The following is a 26,800-nucleotide window of genomic DNA, read 5'->3' on the forward strand; positions in this document are numbered from 1 at the left end:
ACGACGCCGATCAGCGTTCGTTAGAACGAACGCGATGAGAGAATAGACAAACGATCGACGACAATTCCTCTTCTTCTTTTCTTTTTTTTTTTTTTTCTTGTAAACTTTCTCACAAACTAAGCTTGACTTGTGGTACGGTGAGATCGCGTCAAGTCAGACGTCGGTTAAAATCGCTTACATGTAATTCAATGAGAGCATTCATAGTAGGCGGGTCGGTCAAGTGAATGAAAATTTGTTGACCGTTGAGTCCACTTCAACAATCTAACGGATCAAAAGTTGCAGGTTGTACGTAAATCATCAGTTAAGTGGGAATATTTGTTAATCATTTGAAAACCCCTATCGGCGTTGCTTCACCGCTCTTGAAACTTTTACCTCTCGACGTTCAAGAGGAGTTTTAAAACTAAAATTCAAATTCTGGTTTCGATTTTTGTTCCTAAGACGAAACTAGAAAATTGCGTAGAGTTGCAAATATTTGCAATTATAACGTGTCGGTATATTCAGCGTAAAGAATAAATAACAGAACGAAGCAGCGTAAAACAGTTGAAGTGCCACGAGGTTCCTAAATAGCTAGAGTTTTCCCGACTATTTTTATTTCTATTTGTTGGAAATTAGAATGCTCATGGCCTAAGTTTGATTTACTACCTGTTTGTGCCTCTGTATTCTGTCATTCAAAACGCCAACAATTTAAATCATGATACTATCGAGCATATCTGATATACAGCTGACGTTGACGTACTCTGACAATCGATCTCTGACAACCGATCGTCATTTTCATGAAATACATATAAAGTTACAGCTATGTCATTCCGACATCAAAGATTCATTCATTTCGGATGGGTCATGATTTTGGACTTTTGTCCCGTTAGATTATTGATAGACAGACCACTGTGGCGTTGGTTTGCTAGCGATCAAGACTGCGGTCAACAATGGAAAAGGAACATGGTGGACGAGCGTTTAATTGAATTTGTACGAAATTACAGCGAACTATATGATTTCAGTCGCGAAGATATCGTGACACAATCCACAAAATGAAATAACCGTACCTTTGATCGCTAACGTCGATCAGACTCTGGAGTTTTTAGGATGTCAGAATGTTTTTAACGCGTTTACATGTTAGAATAATTCAAGAATAGCGTACTTTATCTTTTATAGAATGCTTTCTTCTATGCTCTTTGAATGTTTTATCAGGTAAAATCAGGAAACTTTGTTGATGTTGTTCTTCGAAATGAAAGAGACTATCGAATCTTTCGTTTTTCTTATTAAAATGTTCTTACGATGACTCTACAAATTGACTCTTAGACGGAATGAAATATTTTTCTTGTCGAAAAGTTTTATAAAGATCGATACAAGCTATTGATATATCTAAGAAAAAAGTTACGAAAGCTGCAACGAAACGATACGTCAAAAAATAAGGAGACCCTTAAATAAAGAAATTATTATGCTCAAGGAAATTGGCAAGTAATTCATCCTTCTTGATTAATAGGTGAAAAATATATTTTAGGAAAAGCGATATAGTCAGGGTACAACATTTTACGGATCATTCAAGATGGTTGAGCAGTGTTGATGTAACAGGTATATTTATACAATTATAGCGTGGGCCTGTGGATGATATTTATAAGTTTGGTAACGACATTACAAAAATCTGTTTAAGTAGGTATTGATTAACTGCAATGCGACAATTCTGCGATAAATATTCAACAGAAGCTGATCTAATGAATACTAATTACAACAAATGTGCCTAGGGGAATGGTGTGTCGTGAGAGCGTCGTTACTTTACGTTTTATGCATGTATCTATATGTAAACGCATTATACTGTAATATAAAAAAGCTTCTAAAGGACGTTGTTGCTTACAAAATACGTATCCTGTCGAATGAATATTCAATAAGACGAGATAATCCGACAGAACTATTTATCTCTAGTGTAACAAATTTTCAAGTTTTATACAGAAAGGCGCGTACGGTAAAATAAAATATTCAAATTAGAAAGGAAACGTTGAAACTAAAAACTAGGAATAAAAGATTTAGAGAAAAAAAAATTGGAAGCAAAAAATTGAGCTTCCACGAACAAGGTAAATATACATTTCTACTTTCGACACATTGAAATATCGTCTTTGTTCGCGTAATCCCAAAGTTAGCTGAAAATTCACTGCCAAGCAAATTTAGTCGAATAACAAACGCTATTTCGATAACTAAATTTACATTATACGGTTCATAAATGAGATTTGAATATTGCTTATGGAGACACCAAATTCATTAATCCACCTGATATATTCGTGCACATCATCAAGTATAATCAATTAAATAAAACGATCTCATACGAAATTAATTTGCTATCACATCCACGAAATCCATACTACTTTTTATCAACTCAATCACTTGCAATTTCATCTTTTAATTCGTTCTAATCCATTCAATAAAACGATCGTAATCTAACATTGATTTCTTTTTCTCTTATTTTATTTTATTCTTTTTTTTTTTTTTTTTTGGTAGAAGAGAAGAGAGACAAAGGTAGAAAAAATAGATGAAAATTGTTACATTTTCTCGGCAGGCAAAGTCGAACGCTGTTTCTCGCGAGCAATCCCCGCGTCAAAGAAAAAATGATTATCCCGTGAATGGAATCGTGTTCCAGGAACGAGACACGAATAATTTCGGTTCCAGCCAATGCTCAGTTGGTTACACGTTCGTCGTCGCTCGTCGTACATCGTCACAAGAATTCGTGACAGGGATGATCAATGAAATTCGTTTACAAACGAATAAAAGAACGACACCAGTGTGATACTCGTTCGACTGTGTCCTCTCCTGAACGCTCGCATCCCCCCCCCCCAATATCTACCATAACCAGTTAGTTTCCCTTCCATTCAATCGAATAATAAAAACATAAATTGGCCCTACCGTGTTCCTTGACTGACAACCGAGAAACTTTTATCCACTTTTTTCTCGCCTCTCGTTTCCTCTGTTCTGTACGATTTTTTCTTCCCTTCGTTCGTTCGTTTTGTTCCAATGTTCTCGTTTGGCTAACGAGTGAAACGAGCTCGAACAAGAGATGTCGATGGTGTATTGATGTTTGATATAGCATTACAGACCTGTACGCAATGTTATGTTTTTTCGATATCGATATATTTTTAGTTATTATATCGTTTCTTTTAGTATTCTTGCTTTTTTTATATATTATATTATTGTCTGTATTCTGATCAATGAGAGATTCAAGGGAGAAACTAATGCAATTGAAATTGATGGAAAATGTTTAACTCGAGGAAGTTTAGCGTAGATTCGATAAAAGTCTCTAAACTTTTGAGCATTAACAAATATTACTACTTTGTAATCTATAAAGATGAAAAGTACTATTCTATTCGTAAAGAAAATTCGTAGGAAAATCACAGCACAAGAAAAGGGTTAAAATTCATATTTTCGTACAATAACTACACTCACTTTAATAATAACTTTCTCGTATTGAAGATTTTTTATCGTATAGATAACAGTAGATCATATCTACTCATAATATAATCGTCCTTGTCAATTACAATTTTTCCATACAAAATCGTGACTGCGTTTTCCTATTACTTATCGTGACAATTTCTTTTTGTCCTCAACTGTACGTGTACGTCTCGAAGTTGATAAAATTCGAACGTGGCTCGTCACCTCTTCGCGAGAGGTTGCATCGTCGAAACGTGTCGGGAAATTCCCTGGACGTCGATCCGGCAGAAATGCAGTCGCATTTCGAGCCTTACTTGGCACGTCGAGCCAAAAATTTTCCCCACGGTGACGATACCGATTGGCTGGTACCCAGATGTTAGCCGCATTTCGTCGTAACGCTACTAGTAGAAGAACCGGGGCCGGTTCAAGGTTGACATTGTACCAATCGCGTTGCACGTGCGGTTCCACTAAATCTTGTTGTTCGCGGGAAACGCGGAAATATTCGATGCTTCTCGAATGTCATTAACAGTCACGCAAACAGAGTAACAATCGCGATGAAATTTTTAGATCTGTTTCAAGTAGAATAGTGACGATTTACACGGGCGTTGACTACGCGATTTTTTATACGAAATCTGTTTTTGCAATTGAAAATTTTAGAAAATATCACGGACGTATTTTTTACCGATTTTGTGATTTTCAATTGGCGTTCGATTAGCTCAGTGCGGTGAGTTCATCTTTTTTTTTTTATTACTTTTCGACTTTTATACCAGCTAAATGGCTAAAAGAAAACTTCGACGATTTTGACAGTAGTAGAACATAGTTGAGGGAGATTGTAAATTTTTTAAACACAGGTGATAGATTTTATGTGGACTAATATTTTACGAAAGTTCTAACAATATCCGGTAATGTTTCAACTGTAAAATATCGACTGACACAAAATGAAAAGTTTTGATTATTCGGCTCGCATTTCTCCCTGTAACAACAACCATAGTAAAATCGAATCGTTTAACGAACACTGGTTCGCGTACGACTAATTTCCAGTAATATCGCGGTACGTGCAACACGCGAACGATAATGGTCAATAACGTAAACCAGAAGACTCGTATCGATTCCCAAGGGATGTATTTCGCTTGCGAGACGACCGACTCAAGTTAATCGAAATCATGGCGTAATGCCCCAACAAACGCTATTTGCGCCAATGTTACTTGATTGCCACATTTCAGACACCGAGGAAACACCCACGAAACCTAATTTCCATCTTTCTTCTATCTAAGCCAACCCTTCTATTATTTCAAGCAAGAAGAAAAAATTCGAAATCCAAAAAATGATACAGAACTAATAAATTCTTCGCGTTGTTCAAATTTTTCAAATACCAAAAAACGTTCGAGAAATCTAAATTTCGCCCTTGTGTTCCCTCTGTCTTTTCTTCCTCGTTCGAATAAAAAACGAAAAGAATTCGGAATCACGAAAGTCGATGCAAGGGGAATAAATTCCTCGCGATACTTCGATCACCGATGCAATTTTGTGAACTTGACCATCGAAAGCTCGTAGTTGTTGGCTGGAAAATCTTCGCAAATCGACTCGGTCTTGCGTGCATAATTTCCTGACTGGTGCAACTGCATTGAATGATCGTCAAAACGGCAGACGATCGGATTAACCGGGTACAGTGCAAAGAGAAGGCTGACGAAACAAACGAAGCGATGTCGTACGCTTTCTGTACCGTCGTATGGAAGCGTTTGCGGAGCATCGAACACGTACAGGTGGTGGCAAACGTTCACTTAGCCTAATTATCCGCGGAAGCACGAATCGTACGGCTAATTAAACAATGAATCGCGGTACATCCAGTTATATCGAGACGATTGGTTCACCACACGATTCTCATCTATGCTCGTTAATATTTCTCCGTGTTCCTCGGCCGTTCTTCCTCCATTTCCGGTTCGCCGATTTCTTCACTTTCCTCGAGAAACGAAACGGATCATTATTTTATTACGGTTAATTTGAAATATCGCTAATTCTCTTACATTCCTGGACGAAATGTATAAAATTAATATCGATTTTGTAGCAAGATAAACGAAATATAATACACATGTTGGTTTTATTTGTTGCAAATAATGCAAAGCTCTCTGTTTCGGTCGTTACAAGTAGCACGTTCGATACTTGGTTATTGTTAACCAAGTATCCATTAACGATATTGGTTAACCAAGGAAACATTCGTGAAATTTTCCATACTAATCATTTTCAATACCACTTTCGATACTGATTCCATAATAATATCAGGTATGAAGCACGTCATAAGATGTTTAAATAATTTTATTTTTTAAATAAAAGTTAACGCGTAAACACATTACGATGCATCGTTGTGAAATAACTGACAGATTTATCGACGCTATAGACAAAGTATAGATTCGTGTAAATCATAAAAAAGTTTCATCCGCGAACTCGAAACAGAGGCTAAACTTCGTTATACTCTTAACACCAAATTTTCCAAACTTTTCCTCTAAAAGATATTCCGCTATATTATGCATATAGAAAATTAATTGCGCGAAGCGACTCGTTCATAAAATTGTACAAACGACACCGTGTAGCCAGATATCTAGATATCCTTACGTATCATCATTTCGATAAACTTCTTTTAATTTCGCTTATATTCTGAATTTTTCTACTCCTCTCGTTTTGAACGACGAACTTTCATATAATTGGAAACTCGACTCGGAAACTTGTCGAATCGAATCTTCTTCGCGAGGCACGCGAGCGAATGGAAACGTGGCACGAGTGGCGCAGTTTGTGTCATCCTCGTTACCCAACTTTTTTTTTCTCCTATCCCTGATCTTCCAGCACTCGACGTTTAAACCTCTCGAGCGCCGTGTCCCCGAGGTTTTTACATTCGTGGCGGTCGAGGAGCGAGGATTTCGAGTGCGCCACCGTATAATTCCCGCGCGTATTCATTATGCCTACCTTGGCAAATTAACGCGAACCAGGAGCATTGAGGACGAGGTTGTTGAATCTACGGTGGTGACTCTTGCACCCCATTAGAAAATTTATAATATAAACTCTGATACGCGGATCATAATCAAGTTTGTTTCTATGAAACTCCTATTAACTTCTTCATATATATATTTTTTTTACTATATAATAAATATATATGTATATTTTGACTATTTTTCTCCATACATAATTAATTATATATATATACTATTATTAGTTCTATTAGTATTATTAGTTCTATATGTATATAGCGTATGTGTGTGTATATATAGTATATATATGTATACATACATATAGAATTAATTATGTATGGGGAAAAATAGTTAAAATTGGAAAAGAAGGGAGAAGAATTAAATTAACGCGGGACAAGAGGATCGAGGACGAGGCTGTTGCATCTACGGTGCGACTCTCGCACTCCCTCGGAGAATTCCCATCGTATAATCTCTGATACCTGGTTCACAATCAAGTTTCTATTTGCAAATGAATAATTACGACATTTTCAAATATATTTATTGGATTAATTGCATATGAGAAAGATTAGTTGAGATTGACAAAAGGAAAGGAAGAGGAAGGACGTTAATACCAATGAAAATGGAATTAACGCGAGGCGAAAAGATTGAGAACGAGGCTTTTGAATCTACGGTGACGATTTTTGTTTTATCGTTGGAGAAATTCCATTGTATAATCTCTGGTAGACGGATCGTAACCAAGTTTCTATTTACAAATGAATAATTACGATTTTTTCAGATATGTATGCGTCGAGTCAATTATGCGTGGGAAAATTGATTAGCAGCGAAGAAAAGGAAGAGAAAGGACGTTAATCCAATTGACCCAATAGCAAAGTAAATCGATAAGAGGGAACGAAAATCAGATTTTCAAGTTTACAAGGAAAGAAAGCTGCGTGGGCGAGCAATGGGCTTCTGAACTTAAATCTCGTTACCCGACTTTTTGAATTCTCTTTAGTAGACGTCGATGATTAACCTTTCGTAGGTCAAACGTGCCTTCCAATCAGTTGAAACTTCGATTGATATAACCCATATTTTCTCCACCCTTTACGACTCCAAACTTATTAAACACATCCACTTACGATTATTATGGAAAAGAGAATTACTGTAGATCGCGAGTGATCGACAATTAGGCAAACTTTTCTTTTTATATCAAATATACCTACAACGTTATAGGCTATCTTATAAATAGCCATTGATAAGCAGAGAAATTTACGCTTGGATATAATATTAGTTATAATATTCTTCAGGATGTAACGTACGTGACAGGATGTGACAAGTACGTATCTGCCTGCAAGCAAACATTCCTACAAATATCGAAAATGACATCTATTCCCCACAGTGAAATAAGTCAAAGCAGCAGAGGCGATCTATCGCGGGCAATAAACCAACGAGGATTAAGTCATCGTGGTTGAACTAGCACAGAAATATACGAACCCTAAATCTACCTGTCCAAGTGTCCTTCACTTCAAGCATTACGACGTTGCCTCCTTCAATCAACCCATCCTTCCAGTCGACAGATCTTCGAAGATGATCTCCCGAATTGTTACCCGAACTCCTCCTTAGATAGGAAAATATAATCGACTTGGCTCGACGAAATTATTTACAATGAAAAAAAGGCAAAAAAAAGAAAGGGAAAGCAGCAAGGAAAAAGATAGAATTGCCGGATTATCGCACGGAAGATAGAAAAGATAATCGCCTTGGTTGGATAAGACTCACGAAGGAGGGGAAAAAAGAAGAGAGAAGAAAAGGTAAGAGGTGAAACTCAAAAACAGCGGGGCAAGTGGCACGAAAGGTGGCGACCTGCCTAGACGGCGTGCATATGTCAGATTTATAGTAGCCATAAACGAACGTGGCCCGGCGGAACTTTCGTACTTGTATTTCCACGACGAAGTTCTCGTCCGCACGCGTGTACGTGGCGGACCGTATAGTTTGCCGTGGCGTCAAGGCATAAACCCAGAATATACGATCGCAGTCTGCACGGCGATGTTCCGACGTATGCTAATTTTCCACGGGAATTAAACTAGCATCGGGGTCGGCTCTAAACAACGACGCCTTTTGAAGACTTCTGTGTAGGGTATGGTAAGGTCTAGTAATATTCCGCCAAATATATGATAGCGACACATTAGGAAGTTTATATTTCTGTGAAATAATCTACATATAGTTTTGTCGGTTATTTTTTTTTTTTATATCATCAGGAATGTTTTGTATCTTCAAGTATTATGTAGCGTAGAGACTAGAGAAATTGCGCGTCCAAGTAAATTAATATTATTTATGAACGATAAACAGCGACTGATTTTGAAGACTTTTCCTGACGATTCCTCTAGGTGTATGTATATAGCAAGGAATGATAATATTCTGTGAAGTATGATAGTAATATAGTGGAAAGTTTGTATTCTCGAGATAAGGTGCATTTTCTCTTTTCTTGCTTTCTTAGGACGTTGGGCATTATTGTGGAAATTATGACAGTATCGTAAATATGCTAATTGCGTTTGAATAATTTAAAGGATAGATGGAGATGGTATAATAATTATTTGCTATAATAATAGATGGTATAATAATTGTTTTCTTGCAACATTATTGTGGAAATTACGGTAGCTTGATAGGTAAATATGGTAAATATGCTAATTATGTTTAAACAATTTAATGATAGGTGGATGTTATAATAATTAGGTTAAATATACGTAACACACAAGTTTGATCAAGTACATCGCACGTGGTACTGTCAGAATGGACACGATAAGAACTGTGAAATTAAATAATTTAAATGTAACGTTGGCTGCAATATATTTGGAGTTTGTTACGTGTTTAAGTTGCAGAGTAATTTTGTGTAGTCGACAGGGAATCTCGAAACGTTTCCTTTGGTAGACAAAGTACGTAAATACCCTGGCATAGGGGCGTACGTAGTGCGTTTGACAGGAGTATAGTGGAACAAGTAAACTCGAAATCTACGATGGGGGTACATGCTCACAGCAGTCTATCGACGGTATTAAAATAAACGGTTAATTTTCGTTGGAGTTAACTTTCTAGTTTATCAAACACCTTTGAAACGGAAATGGATGAACACGATGACGCAGAGTTCCCTTGAACTATCGGCTACTTTTTGTACACTTTGGAATTTTTAATCACGATCTTGTTTCGTTCATACTGTGAGATAATTTTTTTTCTTTAGGTATTTTATAGACCGTAGAACTGCCAGAACACATCCTAAACTTTTTGTCCCGTTGTTCTTGTCTTTCTTTCCTTTGATCTTCGTTTTATTCATTTTTAAAACTATCGTGGTGTTCTTCAAGTTCTTCTCCCTTTCCTTTTTCTTCTTCGTCTCCGTCGTTTATCTTCCTCGCTTTTGGAACCTACATTTTTTCTCGTCTTCTTCTCGTTACCTTGTTTTTATTTCCAAATCCCAACTGTGCCTCTTTTTTCGGATCTCAGATTTTACCTAGTTTTTCCAACTTTTCCTACCTCGTTACTTTTCTTGTTTTTCGAAAGACGTAGTCCCTCTTCCTCGAATCAAGCTCTTCATCTTCTTACTTTTTAAGTTTTTACTATCATACTCGTTCTTCCTAACTTTTATACTTAAATCTCAACGTATCTTTGCAATGACTTTATTTCGATTATTACGACACTCATCTTTTTATATTTTGGAATCGTTCGAACGCTAGCTATCTGATCGCTTCCAAAGACCTCGATAAATATTCCAACTAAAATTACTAAAACTACCCTAATCGCCAAGAATACCTTTCAACGTTATACTTCCCGCACGAACGTTACGATTATTAACACCTTACTAACACCTATAAATATCAAAGAATTATTCAAGAACGCGGTAAATTGCCCAGAAAATTTAGCTTTCTCGTTGCCCTCGAATTTTCCTTCGAAGCGCACATCGATTCCTCGCAATTTTACGCAAAATTTCAAAGGCTAAGGCCATCGTTGACCGGTTCGCCGATGAGGTTCATTGAAAGTAGTGAACCGAAAGGACAGTTAACGAGCTGATGCAGTTTAATGGGCGAGGGTTACATCGAGATCCCATAATCCCAAACGTAATCCCGCTCTACGTCGCTCGCGTTCGGAGAATGCTGACCTTTGAGCACCTAAATATCGGCTAAACCGTATTATCCACGCGGCCACAAATTGCATCTTTTCTTATAGATGCTCCACTGTCCATTAACCTTCGACCGCTACGACAGCCAACGTTCCCAGAAAACATTAAAATACGATAATAATAACGCTTTGTCTTCGAGTTACGCCGGTACACAGGAATTTTCTATACTCCGTGAAATCGATTTTACCGAATGCAGATCGAAGAGGTTGGCCTGGTGGAAAATTGAATTCAACCCGGTAAACAACGACCGGTCGAAGGATACAATGGGAAGGGGCGAAGGGGGGAGTCAGTGGAGCGAGGAAACGAAAACGAGAAGAGGAAAAGTGGTGCGAAACAGGAGAAGGGAACGAATGCTAGGTTATCGAGAAGTTGGACAAGTGTAAAAGGCAAGAATTCACGTTGGTTTCGATCGGCAACGAACTAAAGGCAACTCTCTCCCTCTCCTTTCGTTTATTCACTTTCCCCCCGTTCTATTGGATTCCAATATTGGCCGCTGCTTATTCCACATTTATAATTTCCTCCCATCGTTAGGTAGTAGCGACGACGCGATGGCATCGGGTCGATGAAGAGCTTCCACGTGCCCTTTAACGACACTCCAATGAATATATTTCCACGAGCTGTGTAAGAATTCCCTTTACCGGTCACGGTTAAGTGAACGATCTTTTAATAGACCCGGGGAATTTTATAACGTTAACTTCGATGCATAAGTGCGTCGGGCAGGCTATTTATTGGATCGTCCGCCTTGAAGAGATTTCACGAGATCGTTATCTTCCGCGATTTCTCGTTGTTCAACTTTTCTCGTGGTCTTTCTCCGATTGTAAAATCGATAACGTGGGAAAAATATACAATAAAATAAGATTGTGCAATCGTCTAACGCGTAGAAGCGCCAAACGAACTTTCCAGAGAACGCGCCAAAAGTCTCTTCTGCGCCGTTTGTTTCCGGGCCAGACTGTCATTTGTTGAAAGGCTTCGCTACCGCCAACTGCTGCACAGTCTCAATGCCAACGTTCGCACCGTAGGTCAGGGTATGCGTTTCGGCCACCACCAAATGGGATACACATTGCAACGTATTCGTATTTCTAACGATAGAAACATGAAGAAGTCAGACGATTTTGATCTTTTTCGATCATTGATGCATAGGTGTGTTGAATAGAGTTTTTATTGCATCTTCTGCTTTGAAGAGATCTCGTGAGCTTTGGAAGTTGATAATAATAAACAGAGCATGGAACGTGCAAAAAGTAGAGGGGGAACCAGCGCGTCTGTTTAAGAAAGTCCGGATTTACTTAAAGGCCGACAAGTTAGCGCGACCAAGCGGTCACGTCTGGCCTACAACGACAGAATCTCCTATCGGACAAGGATTGAGTTTCTGCCGATTTTGGGCGCGTATGTAATATTTCTTTGAATCATTGTTACTTCCCATATGTTAAATAATATGTTACCCATATAATGTGTATGAAACATGTATTCGAACGTACAATCGAATATGAAATTCTTGAAAGTTTCAATTTAAAAAAAAAGAGAATCTTTAATCGTCGATATCCTTCCAATTTTGTATGTTGCTCTCGATATCGATTCTCGTAGAGAAAAAAAATAAATTCTAACGGAATACATGAATCACACTAGAGTTTCATAGTAAAAAGATATTAAACGAGAATATTTGTTCGTGAATGAACAACGCTCACCAATATTTGGATGCTGCAGCTTCCTGCATATTCGTGCCTCGCGTTCGAGCTTTTGAAAATCTGAAACAAGACAAAAAGAATAACATAGTTATGAGTAAGGAAGACGAAAGAATAGCGTGATTTACAAACAACCATTGACTCGTTTAAGAATAAAAAAGAAATAACAGATATCATCACTGAGACATACTATAAAACTAAAGTTCGTAAAATTTACAAGTTTAGCGACTGTCTGACCGTTGAACAACGTTCTGACGAATTCTACCCTATGGCTGAGCATTCCAGAACGGATACTAGCGAGCTTTATCGCAAGAGTTTCGCCCTAACGACAACCCATGCCGGGTATAGTCATTACCGCGAAATCGAATTTTCCAACGAGCTCCCTTGACGAGTTTCCTCGTGGGTAATTCACCAAGGACCGTAATAAAATTGGATTTGTTGGTGGCCAAGTCATTTCGAGCACGATTTCCTGTTTCCTTTCTGTTGTACGCGCACCTGAACGGCCCTCCTTCGCGGATCGACCCTCCATTCCATCTCTATTATCGGTCTTGTCCTTCGTGCCTTACTTATTAAATACTATACGTTCTTTCTTCCACTGAATTTACCTTTTCCCTCGAATAAAATATTAAAATTAATTACCCTTCTTTACTCTACCTCTATATATTATTCTATTTGTTATTTCGTAGTCGGTCGCTTTTTACTGAATCTGTCTCGAAACTAACAAAACTAAAATTTAAACGGACAAATACGAAATACTCGAGTGACCAAGTAGAAAGTATCAGATGATATCGTAATAAAATAACATGACGTGATATCTTCTGCAAAAGAAGACAAATCTTCTTTCAATTTTCCAATCTTCCGCAAAATAAGGTAGCCAACCAATCAAACGGCCGCAAGAATCTGCCATCCCTCGGAATAATTACCAAGTCGCCGAGGTAAGTGTCAGCTAAGGTAAAAATAGAATTTCAGAGAATTAGCGTTCTCGCTTAATAATTTAATACGCTTAAGAAAGCGTTTCGAAGCACCGTAAAGTAGCCGGATCCATTTATCCAGCGCGAAATTCCGTTGGCTTCGAACGTCGAGGAAAAAGAAATCGGACACCGGTTTCCATCCCTTTTGATCTTTTTCCTCTCGCTCTTTCGTTTCTCTCGCCTATAATTAAATCTGCGACGGTGACGAGACTCGGCAGTCTTCATTCGTATCCGCGCCTAAACAACCAGAATTAACGAGCATCTACCGACAAGCAAGAAGAGTCCACGAAGAACACTGCAGCTACAAGAGGAGAAGCAAATTGGAGGACAGAGCACTTGACGAAAAAAAAAACAAAAAAGGAAAAGGGGGAAAAGAAGAGAAAACTGGGTTATTCGACGATGTCATTTGCCTACTTTATGAGCAGATTCGAACGTTGCAGCATTCTTCGCGCGAGGGGTAGAAAATTTTTCGCAAATTCGAGATAATTTAGTGGTTGTTGAACCGTGAAAATAAAATGATTATTTTAGGGATTAATTCCTTCAAAATCGAATATTTCATTAGACTGTGAGAAATGTTTTTTTTTTTGTTAATTATTGATAATAGAAATACGATGTTTTTTTAATTCTTTTAGGGGTTGATTCTCTTGTAATTAAATATTTTGTCTATGCTTGGATAATTATTAGATAAGAATTAAATATTTTTGTTAATCGTTGATAACAGAAACACAACGTTTTCTTAATTCTTTTGTACAAAAGGTATAATTCATTACAATTTATACGTACATGAAGGGATTAAGTAGTTTTGGTCTTAATTTGACATCGTTTGACTGAAATCCTTTAGTTCCGCGTTCTTACCAAATTGTAGGACGCTCGAGAATTAGTTTTTTCATTATTTTTCCAAAAATGAATAGGCGGAGTCACGTTGGTCTCGCGGTGCTGCCGTTGGCCAAGATTAGACACAGCTGGGTGAACAGTTAACGAGCCACCCTTGTTTGCGCTAAACTCGTTACCGACTACACCGCACCGGAGGCTATCAGACCACATGTACGCGAATCACCGGAAAGAACGGCCGTCCAAAGAAGAGAATTCGCCTTTCTTCCGCTGAAAACAAGGTTTTCCGGCTGGGCTTTCGTCCTATGAACGAAGGTCCAAGTATCACGCGTCGATTACTCGCAAATAAAATAAAGACTTCTTTATAGAAATATAAGGAAGATAAAAATTTTTCTTTTTTCAAACAAACAAACAAAAGCATCTTCCTCGTATCATTGAAGGAGTAACGGAATATTCGTTATATTCAGAAGTAACAGAAATTCACTAAAAACCTGGGAAATCAATGGATTTATCGAGGAGAAGAATAAATACGTAAGTGAAGAATATTTATTTCAGAAGATTAGAAAAATTCTGAAACACACTGTATGTCAATAAAGAAGAGAAAACAAGTAGAAATTTACGTATAATAAATATTTGTTATTTTACTATATAATGATGACGTAATAGCCAAAAAGCAAACATTACGCGAAACTATATTTTCCTTTTATGATTGTAACATTCATTACCGTAAGAATATCATTATCAGGCTAATGAACAATTCACAGTTTCCTCGTGTATGAAATTTATACAAAGAACGGTTCACGGTATCTTCGGAACTCGCATCGTCCAAGTTCACGCGGAAAAATGCAGAGGCTGGTGTGCGCGCTTCATCCCCTCTGTGTCGAAGATAGTATCGAAACGTAAAATGCACGTTTATTCACGAACGACACGCGTTCTTATCACGCCCGAGAGATCAAGGGCTGCTGCGTCCACTCCCTTCGTCCCTTCGGAACCCCCTCTGCCGCCCTTGTTCACCTGCTGACTCATCTTCATCCCTCGAAGCAAGGTATCGAGGGTGAAAGAGTTTTTGCTGACTTTCGTGACATTCGTGCTTCATCGGACGCAAAGTAACTAGCGAGGATCGGCCTTGCAACGATCTCGTAAGTCCTCTCAAAGCCAATCCACGATTTCTACACGTGGATCGCACACGCAAACAACCAAGATCCTATGTGTCGTCTTATTTTTATCCTTCGACCGTGATATCGATTTTTCCTCGAAAATAGTCGAGAACAGCGACCAGACGACAGTGTATTTTCGTCGATCGGTATACAATAATACTGCAACAATACGCTCATCGAAGTCCTTCAAGGAGGGGAAATCTTTCTACGATTCTTAGATCGCGTACAATACTCGGGAAGATAATTACGGAGACGTATCCTCGAATTCAAAACGAAACACGGGCCGAGATAATGGCACGAAACTTCAGAACGTATCGCGTATGTAACAGTTAGCGCTCTTAACTGATAATTGGAACTGGTGCCTACACAGAAACTTAGAGACATTGAAGCTACGACAACGAAGATACAGTTCAAAGAGAACACCGTGTAACTGGGTCAAGTTCTCCGAGTGGACAAGAAGTTCCTTCCTATTTACCATTTGTTGACATTAAAATAGATACAAGTGACTTGGAGGGGGAAGAAAAAAGAGAAAAGACGAAAGCAAGCGCGATTTATGAATAGAACGGCACTTTCACGATCGTCGTCGGCCGTTGCACCGTAGAAACAGCTTACAGCATGTTACGCGGCTGAAGCACGAAAGGAAATTACTTTGGAAATTACTTGCGACAACTACTCTTTGTTACTAAGCAGAGAAAAGAGAAATTAACAGGGTTGGAAAGAGGTTGAGACGCGCCAAAGTTGCCTGCTTCGCCTTTGAATTGCCCGTTGCGCGAATTAGAATTTCAAACGGCACAAACTGCTAACGAAACTACGGACAGAGAGTGCTCGATTAATTATTCGGTGAACTGGAAGCAACCGAAGGATCTTGCGAGCCAACTAAACCGACAAGTCGAAATCCACGCGATCAATTTTACAAACAGGATGGCGACCAGCGCCAATTTGCTTGCAGAGTAACTTGATAAATTCTTAAAAAGTTATAGAGCTATGTAAATGTGAAATATCTTCGCTTGATTTTATTCACCGCATTCTCTATTATTATACAATTTTATTTCGAAACAGAAAAATATTTTTGTTCGATTTCCGCGAAGATCGAGTAGATATTTTGAATATCTTATCGATAAGGAATTCTAGCCCTTGGGTCCGATAAATACGAACATGTATTAGAGTTAGGTAAGTTAAAAAGAAACTGCAGATGGGATGATTTCCATTGTTGTTTAAACAGCAAATTGTTTTTCTTTCCGCGAGATTGTAGCTGCAAGCGTAGCGGTCGTATATGAAAATACCTCGGGCTCGTAAATATGAATATGTAAGGGACATGTTTGTAAAACATGAAACTGAGCGTAAAATACCGAGTTCTGTTTAAAATATGACCGGCATTACGTTGGATGGAAGCTTGACGCTTGTTACGTTCTTTGCTCTTGATCCGCGATAATGTAAACCGTTTTCCTCACCAACAGCTCATTCTTCGTAATTATCAGATTCTTTTGTAATTATCAGAAATATTTTTCTGATAATTACAAAATTTAAATGTAACAAACTTCTTTTGAATTTGTAGCACGAGAATATATGAAACTGTAAAATCGTACTTTGAAACATGACGAACGTGAAACTCGGAGAATGAAAATTGCGAATTTCTAAACTCCTCCCTTCGTTATCCTACACTGTAGAAATAAGAACAAGAGCGACATCCATGAAATTCAATTTTCAACAAATTCCTGTTTTTCCGCCAACTACCTTACAATCAACATGGAAGAACTTGGATTCATCTCGAAACAGAATTGGGAAGTTCGTAGGAAAATTCTGTTGTCCGAGACGATCTCCGACATCGTTCGTTCTTAAAACAGAAATAACATTATGATCAGAATGTCAAATTTCCACAGAAATTCCTTGTTTTCGCAAGCTTCCTTAAGATCAACGTGGAAATTCAAATGTACAGTATAACAAGATTCGAAAGTCCACGCTTTCGTTGCGAAGTAATGGATACCAAATTCACGGAACAAAAATATTGGCCATCTTCGTTTGTTAAAATAAAGCCTTATCTTAAGTAATGAAGATCATAAAATCGAATTTCCAACGAAATCTCGCCCAAGTACATCCTCAAAATTAACGCAGAAATGTAAACTTACACACGAAGAAGACACAAAAGTCGAAAATTCTGCTCTTGATGAGCAAACTAACTCGTGGAACAAAAGTTTTCAATTTGCAAACAACCTTCGCTACCTTCGGCTCTTAAATGAAACACAACGCCAATCTCTATAAAACCTAATTTCCAACAAATCCCCGTTTCTGCCTGTCTGCCGGCGAACTCCTATAAAATCAATGCTCGCGTTCCTCCCCTTAGAACCTTCATTTACCCCCAGACTACATCCCTGCACGCAACGCAGAGGTGCGTGAAGTGGACGCTGCCCTGAGCATCGCCAATCTCGATTAGCATTTATCTACTTTTGCAATAAATTCTGTTGTAAATGTATTCGGTTGTTTTATAAGTTTTCCTCTCAAAGTTTACGTAATTCATGAGGTATTATAAAGATTAATACGATTTACCAAATCACGCAAAACCATGAATTCAATCATCAACATATCTTTCCCTCTGCGTTCTGTCATCCCTTCCTATCGAAAAACTAAACTCCCCATCCGTAAATTATACAATTTCTGCAATGTATAGTTCGTTAAAAATTTTCTGCTAAAAATTTTTAAATTAAGCCGTTGCCAATAACGTTATTTTAATTATCGTGTAAAAAGACTTGATGACATGTCAACTAACAAACAACTAACGCAAAAGCGGATTAATCTTCGAACCAAGGAATCTTCCATAGCGTTCCCAATAATTTCAATGGTTGTTAATAATGTTGGCAAAATATTTCAACAACTATATCGAGTACATCGTAATACAATTTAATTCGTTTATTTACGAATCGGTATTGGCAATTCGATATTACGCGAATCCTGCTTCTTCACCGTCAACAGGAAGAAAAAAGAACTTAACAAAATACTTGCGGCGTTCCAACAACGATTACATCGATCCGAACGTTCACTCGATCCCCGGAAACCACCCTTTTCCCTGAGACAACCGCTCCACCGCCTCCATTTCCGACGACAGGCAAGCACGCACCAGACAATTCCACAGCGCTAAGGCTAACTATTTCGAGGGAATTAAATCACGGCATCGCGGGGTGTGGGCGGTGCAGCGTGTAACTGGCTTGCTTCTATCTTTGGCCGACAGTTCCAGTTTCTCCGCAGAGGCGAAAGGTAACACGTGGAAAGGGAGAGGGTGGCGGGGAGGAGAAGAAAAAAAAAAGGTTGCAGTAGGCAGAGGGAAGATGAGCGGGCTGTCTCTCCTTCCCCTCTCGACACACAGCGCGGTATTCTCTGTCTCTCTTCGTCCCTCTTTACCCTCTGTTTCTCTGGTTGCCGGGCCGAGAGGGATGGCACGGCTGCACCCTCTCTTCTACGACCTTGCTCCAGTAACCTCTTGACCTACACACGCCACGGACGCCGTTCAACCGCATGTTTCTGAAACGAATAAAGCGCGACCGATTCGCCGTTTCACCTTGAATCGGCCAGCCGATCGCTGAATGCGGAAAAATACATACGGGAAACTGTTTCACCGAGACCGATTTCCTCTCGTCCATTCGATTCCTGAATCTGAAAATGTTCCCGCGTTTCCTACAGCTTCCGTGGTGTTTCGCGGATTTCGGGTTAGAGGCGTTCGCAGATTATTCGAGTTAACGCGTCGACTGTTGTGCGAATTTATTAGGTTGTCCGAAAAGTTTCTTTCGTTTCATAAGATGATAATAGATGAACAATTTTTGTTTTATATTATTTTATTGAATTAGGTGTGATCCGTTTCGTTCTATCTCTATTATTATATTCGTGAATAATTCAATAAACTAATATAAAAGAAAAAACACTGTGCGTCTGTTATTTCCTTATAAAAGGAAAGAAACATTTCAGACAACCTAATAATATATTTTGTTCTGAAAGGAGAGGCGAATGGAAATATATTACACCATAACATGTAATTTTCGCTAAGTATTGTATTATCTTCGTGTGATTCTTTCTGACGATGTTATCTGGACCGTTGTTGAACATTTTATAGTCCATAATGATTATTTTGTTTTAATCATTCTAGAAAATTTAGACCGTGCAGTGGAACGTGTTAAAGTAATGAAATGTGTAAATTCAAGCGACTCAGATTCAATTTATTTGAAAGTAGCATACGTGCCAATGGAACCATTCTTGATATTTAGTGCAAATTCAAAATAACTATTCGTGCTGTATACTAATTTTTTACTAAATACATGTTCACAGTAAATATGTTGTAACTTCCGTATACTCGTACATTGTCAAATTAGTCCGAAATTTTACAAATACGATCGTGACAATCGTATCGAATTATAGAGCTAATGAAATTTCAAAATGCCTCATATAACAGACAATATACACGTGGAAATTTTCTACAATAGGCGTTCAAATATTTTCCTAAACCACTGTATTTCCTACAGCTATTTCTTCATAGTAGAACAGGACAGCCACTGGTCAGACATCCTCGAATACCACGATCTATGGTATAGAGGCTAATATTTGATTAATTCCCCCTCTCCGTCTTGTTATAAACGTTGCTAGAAATACGAACGTAACCTCGAATAGTCTCAATGAATGATTTCTAACAGTTTAGATTTCGCGAATGCGAAATAGGCACAGGATATGAAGGCAATGATTTCAACCGCTGCAAGAGAAACAAACTGGATCGTGCGTTTCCATTACCGGTATCTCTTAGATTATCCTCTTCGTTTGTATATGTTGTTAAGCTTGGCCAGTCGTAACGTTTTCGGCTGCATCGAAACTAGTGAAGCGACTGGCCAGCAGGAACTATCCATCGTGCCAATAGAAACACCGACGAAATTTATCTCTTCTCCTACTTTCTCTTAAACATAGCCAGGCAAAACTTTTCGTTCTATAAACGCTGACAGCATTGTGCAAAACTTGTGAAGCATCTACGTTATTCGGAATCGTGACCAAAGATACTTTTAAACTAAATACTTGTACTCTATTACGTGTATTGTCACATGAGAATAAATCTTTTATTGATCACTTTTTAAATCGAAAGTTTCAATCCTTCAACGAGGAAATTGGAAATTTTCTAATGAATAAAATCAATTTTATGTTAATGTAATGGTAAGTTAACTGATTCTCCCTGTTGCATGTAATTTTTCACTTATGTAACGAAAGTTTGCTTAAAGATAAGTAAATTCAATCGGCAGCAACGATTCAATCAGACACTAATAATAATTTCGTTCAAATAAATGCAGTTTTACTGTGACTAAGAAATGGTTTTAATCAATTTCACTCTAATTCTTATAAATATTTACACCTGTCTGAAGATAATCCATCAAAAAACAAGCGATTCCTGAGAAAATGAAAGATTAAATTTAGAATTTCAAAGATTTAAGAACACGTTAAATAATGTTACGAAATTAATATCGAAAAATCGGAGGATAAACGTTAAGAAATTTTACACACGATACTATGAAGTTAAGAGGCAATGAATGTTGCTCGATAATAATATTATAAAATTAAGTAAATAATATAAAATAAAGTAGAATTTCAGTTCATACGTCCGAGGATGATCTATGGCGAGGAAATGAAGGTTTAACCGATTGAAATTTCGACAAAGTAGGAATCCGGATAATCGGTTTCTGAATAATAATCAACGTTCCGCGGTAAAGAGAAATATAGAAGTTGAAGCTATGAATTTGCGTGAAGTTCTACAACTCATTGACGTCAATCCTGTCATCTGAAACGAGATGAAATTTCATCCAGTTTCAATCCAACGAAAGAATTTGTCGCTCTGCCGGCCAGTAAGATTCCATTGAAAAGAACTCGCGAAGCTCACCTCGGAGCCTCCAAGAGAACCTTATGACGTCAATCTACTTATCTCGGTGACGTTCGTCTACGATGAAAACGCGCCGCAATTTTAAGACAAAGTTCGATGAAAAAATGTTCGTTGCTCTGCCTCTTCATATTTTGATGTATCTCCAAACACTTCGCTCCAAAATTCGTTTCATTATTAAGTTGTTAATTTGTTCGTTCAATTTTAAATGAATTTACTAATAAATTGACTTGTTCGCTTGTTTGTTATTTTATATTTCTAAAATATTTCATTTAAATTTCTTTCAATTGGTTATAACGTTATTTATATTGAAAAGCATATAGTGACTTATGGAGAGACAAATTGATTTTACCACTTATTGTTACGCTGAACCAATTTCTGAAAATTAATGTTTGATAATAAAGTTGAGATTGTACGGTTGCTAATTTATAGATGTCGCGTAAATCCGCAGATTATACAGTTTCTAATCTAAGGATCGAATATATAAGGTACTTCTGAACTAGTAGAGAAGTGCCATTATAATTAATTCAAACAGTGACACTTGTATATTCCGCCAACACATCGAATATGAATCGTTTTCTGTATACTGCTAGTAATTTTTTAAACGAATAATTTAAATTTATAAACTCTATTTATACACGTGTGTTGATTCCATAAGAAGATAACAAGTTTTAATCCAATATCCTCCTTTTAATCATTACTCCCATAATAAGTCACACATTTTAATCATATTTGCGTATCGTTAATTCAAATTGCTTAAGAGCGACGTATTCGTACATGTTAAATTTTCTTTAATTGCTCGTCGTTATACTAACGAATCTCATTTCTACATTCTTGTGCCAAACATATCCGATCGTATCAATTACTGTCTCTTAATTACCGGATCAACAGTACAAAATCAACAATCAACTACGATCGTTTCGCTCGATTAAAATTGTACATCTAACGATTTAACAAGATCGCAAGGAACTTGAATTGTCTATAAATTGGAGGAATTGGAAGAACCATGTGAAGATTACGTCGTCAAACGATCAAAGACGAGGCGAACAGACAACTTTTTGCTCGTGTTTGGTTTTTCCCCTGGCGAGTGGATCGTCGCCCTTGCATTCTGAGCGTGACCCTCGAAAATTCCTCTCGTCGCCCGAATTCTAAAGCTCGATTACCGGCGTCGATCGAACGCAATGTGGAGCAGCATCAAGGCAAACAACCACGACCGAACTTTCAGTCGAAAGTTGACCTGTTGACGTTGAAAACGTAATATGCGATCGACGTGTTCGGTTACGTACACTAAATGAATCCACAATCTCGTTTTATCTCATTTTAATAATTTCCCCTAATATCGTAGGAATAGATACAGTCGTATTAATTAATTTTAAATACAGGGTGTCCGGAATACTTGGGGCAAAACTTATACTACCAGTTAATCAGGTCAAAATAGTTTATACAAACTTATGTCCGAAAATGCTTTATCGAAGAGTTGTAGGCGTTCAAAGGGGAAGTTGTTTCTTAGGACTCGTTATACGGAATCGCAGACAGACACAAATGCGTTTACTGTTGTTTCTACAATAACAGGAATATTCGAAAGAGTTCGTCACAGTGATTAGTTGGACGAATGGAAGCCTGTATACTGGCAGAAGAAAGAAATTCCGAACATTTATTATGTCAAAACAATCGATGAAAGTCTTTGAACCTTATAACTTTTCAACGAAGCATTTTCGAACATGAGTTTGTCAGAACTTTTTTACCCGCTTGAACTTATTGACACGTAATATAAATTTTATCCTGTCTTTTTTTTAGATATCCTGTATATAGTATATATTTGGATGCATTCGATACATCATGACGTCAAATTATGTGGCTAAACTTTGAAGTCATGTTATAGATCGTAACAGTAATTGTGAAAATCTTAACGTTCGAATCAAATCTTCACATTCGTTCAATTAGTTCGAGAGAGATCTATTGATCGTATATTCTGTCGTATAAAATATTAGCAATAAACTATTGTTTTAAAAGAAAATCCCAAGCAATACACGAAATATGTATGTCTCGCTTCTGTGTAAAAAGAAAGGAAAGAAACAAGGAGAAAGCGAGTGTAACCAAGCGAATCTATAATGATATTTCTGTTTTATCTTGACTCCTTTAAAGGTGAAGTAAAATTCATTTACCACGATAAATTTTCATTCGTTATAAATATTCCTACGATATAGCAACGTTAAATAATTCCCCGTGAATCAGACTCTCTTTTTACACGTTTCGCGCGGTGTGATACGCACGCGAGACGCGGGATGAGTCACGCGAACACATATTAGGATCTGTGCCAAGGAATCGATTGATAGGGACAATAAAGCTTATGATAGAGCGTACGATACATCACCGGTCGGGTGGCGATCCGTTTGATACTAAATTTATCAATCGCTGTCTGCTAAGCAAAACTTGTGCACACAAGTGACGGAACCGAAGAGGAACGTGTGTCTATTTGAACGTGAAAGATCGTCACTTTACAGTTCCAATATGTAGAAACATTTCGGATTATTCATTTACAGATTCAATAGGAAAGCGATGAAATGGAATTATTATTGAAAATATTAAGTGATACTAAAATATAGAATTCAGAGTGCTCGAAATATTTGTTTCTTTTTTCCTTCTTTTCTTTTTCTTTTGATATTGTATTTTAAGAATCTGGAGGACTATTATACTGAAGAATAAAATTTGATAAAAATATTCGAAGACGGTATATTTTATTAGTATCGTTCTTTTTCTTTCGGTATCATATTTTACGATTAGAAAAGTACCAAACTCGTTACAAATCTACTGAGGACATCTATTTATATTTATATTTCTTTGATCTAAATATCTTTCCCCCTATATAATATATTAGGTTGTCCGGAAAGTGTCTTTCTTTTGCAAACGTGTTTTTTACAACAGTGCACCTTCGTACAAATATAAAACCAAGTCTGTGAAATGTCGCTGTGTTTATCTCAACAGAACAAAATGAATCGTACTTAATTCGACAAAATAATATAAAACAAAAAACTTTGTGCGTCTATTATTTCCACATAAAACGAAAGAAACTTTTCGGACAACCTAATAATATAGAAATGGTGGATATTAAGCATTCAAGTATTTGCCCAAAAAACCATCGCATAATTCAAAGATTATTAAAAATATTCGTAAGCTAAAGCACACGAAAGGAAGGAATCCGAAATATGGTAGAACTTCACTTAGCAAACTCGAAGTTGCCATATTTCTATTTACCTTGGAGGAAATAATTTCCCTCTCCCCTGCAAGAATTTCTGCGAGATTGTCTGGTCGACGATGTGGACATAAACAATACGCTTAACCGTAGTCTCCAAAAATCTGTGCTCGATATCGCAACACGCGTAAGCCAGTCGCCTTGATTTTAGCTCGTTAATTAAATTGACTGTCGTGGCGTTTATCGGATCGCTTTTGCTCGATATTTTGATTGATTCAATTACGACGCTCATCTGGCTTCGCGTCACAACCAACGTTTTATTTTATCTTTTTCCTCTTTTCTTTCCGTTATCATTTTCGTTCCGACGAATAAACGGGCGTATATGAAACTTCGCGCGTAAAAACAGGTAAGCAGGTTTTCCCGAATCGAAGATCGTGTACGGCACTGGCAACTGTTGGTCGCGATGGAATGTTGGCAAACTGACAACGGCGTCGCTTGTTGTTTTTAGACGCTAAATCTCTTTCGGTATACAGAAAGCTCGGCTCTTTTCGCGATTCCATGTCCGATCGTCGAGATACGAGCGAACAATGTCTCCGGACAAAATGAGTGAAAATGGCATGGCGATGATTGAACAGAAGATTGTACGGACAATTAGAGGAATGAGTTTGAGAATTTGAAGATACTGAGGATACCGACTGTCGAAAATTTGATATATGTATATCGATATATAAACTTTTCTTACAGACTCGCGAAAGAGTAACGTAAATGTTACGTTAGTTTTGTTGATTTAAGCGTTGTAGACTGTAAGGGAGCAAATGAATTATTTTTGCGAGTAGAAATCCAAATAGAAATTTAGCCGCAATGTGCGAAGCAGTTTATAATATTTTTAGGCTACCGATGAAATTTCAAGGAACATCGTTAATTTTTCGCATCACGTTCGACGTCCATATAAGCTACTTGAAAAGAATAATTCTACTATTACGTTTATATCGCGTATTGATAAACTATTTTTAAAAACCGGACATGTTTTAATCAGAATATTCTCAAAATACGAACTGAAATATTTCAAGTGAAGCTACTTGCGATGAAATTTTAACCAAATGTCCTTTTAAATGAAAGAAGACATACGCCGCAAACTGCACGAGCATAGCCTTAAAAAGAACAAATTCGCAGCCGAATTTATGCCGCGAATTGATAAACTATTCCATAGAACTCGTTCCAAGCGTTTCGTATTTTCGCGTGAAACTTGCGAGGACCATTTTCATGGTAACGTAGCCTCATCAAAGTCCATGAAGCGTAGTCGTTTCGCCTAATACCCCTATGTATTTTAAATGCTAATGTTCTTGTATTGAACTTCATTGCGAAACTCTCGAAACTTCCCAGCCACTTCATTAACATATTCATCTACGATATTAATTATCGTCTTTCGTCGTCGTCGTTACGGTTAAAACGGAGAATTTTCTTCGAGCTTACCTCTGGCCGTCAGCTTTTTCGTGTTTATAATCTTCGCGGCGAATTCGTGACCGGTGCTCTTCTGAACGCATCGTCGAACCACCGAGAAGGCACCCCTGAAACATTTCAAACACAGATTCCCGTTAATTCGACGTCCGACAAGACACGGCAACTCTCCGGGCGAGAACGATAAAACTCGCGAAAAGCGATACGGTTAATCCGTTAACGAGCAGACCCGTAACTGCTCTCCAAACTTCGCGAAACCTATATGTTTGCCCTCTTGAACGACTGTCGAATAGTCGAAGGGTTGAACTTGGTCGATTACCCTACTGTACCACCACTGCTATATTTGGAATGTGTGTATATATATACATGTATATGTACATGGCGCAGACAGATGGAAATTAGTTAGCAGCAGTAAAGTTTTTTGTAGTACAGAGTTAGCGAAGATAGGAGATGGTTGTTGAAAAGAATCTTCGGATCGTTGTTGTAATTGCAGGAAATTTGGCAGTGAGTTTGGAATTCTTTATAGGAAAAGCGGGCAACTTAAAGTCGGAAGAAGTTGTATGGACGAATGTTCGAAGATGCACGTTCGTTTTATGGAAGAAAAATTTGGTACTCGGAATTTTGGAATCGTTTGGCGATAATTTCTGTGTAAGAATTTCGGTGATTTTGAATCGGGATTGTTATTACGGATAATAATTGTAAAAAATTTCAATCGTTTTTAGGAACTGTAGTCTCTCAAAATTCACGATATCCATCTTTCTCTAGCCGTAAAACGTGTCCAAACGTTTAAGAAAACGTAGTTCCACTAAAATTACAATTTTCATTCTCCATACTCGATAAATTCGAGAAATTCCCGGGAAATCAAAGAAACGAAGGGCAGAGGGTAGCTGCAACTGGAGTGTTTGCCTGGAAACGCAATTGTGTTTTCTCTGGACGGTGTCCTTTGTCTCCGTATAATCGGATGACGGAAGAAAAGAAGGTGGCGTGGGCGAAAGGTGACCCAGATCTACGTCGATGCAATTAGCGAGCGAAAGGAATTGAACTTCCGGGCTCGTTATTATTCCAGAAGTATTATTTATTCGCGTCGATTTTCCGTCATCAATCGAGCC

The 26,800-nt window shown here is 37.8% G+C and overlaps 1 protein-coding gene across 36 annotated transcripts in view; it reads right to left on the reverse strand.

Annotated features, from left to right (window-relative positions):
- CaMKII (Calcium/calmodulin-dependent protein kinase II) overlaps positions 1–26,800 on the reverse strand; it is a 157,649-nt gene that overhangs the window by 83,476 nt on the left and 47,373 nt on the right. For all 36 annotated transcript variants that reach the window (XM_069116922.1, XM_069116941.1, XM_069116923.1 and 33 more), the window contains exons 2-3: positions 25,707–25,801; positions 12,192–12,251 (exon numbers count right to left, since the gene is read on the reverse strand). In XM_069116922.1, the coding sequence (XP_068973023.1) occupies positions 12,192–12,251; positions 25,707–25,801 (155 nt within the window). The remainder of the gene's footprint in view (positions 1–12,191; positions 12,252–25,706; positions 25,802–26,800) is intronic.

Source organism: Bombus flavifrons, chromosome 7, assembly GCF_040668555.2.
Source record: "Bombus flavifrons isolate JBK064 chromosome 7, iyBomFlav1_principal, whole genome shotgun sequence".
Taxonomy (NCBI): Eukaryota; Metazoa; Arthropoda; class Insecta; order Hymenoptera; family Apidae; genus Bombus; species Bombus flavifrons.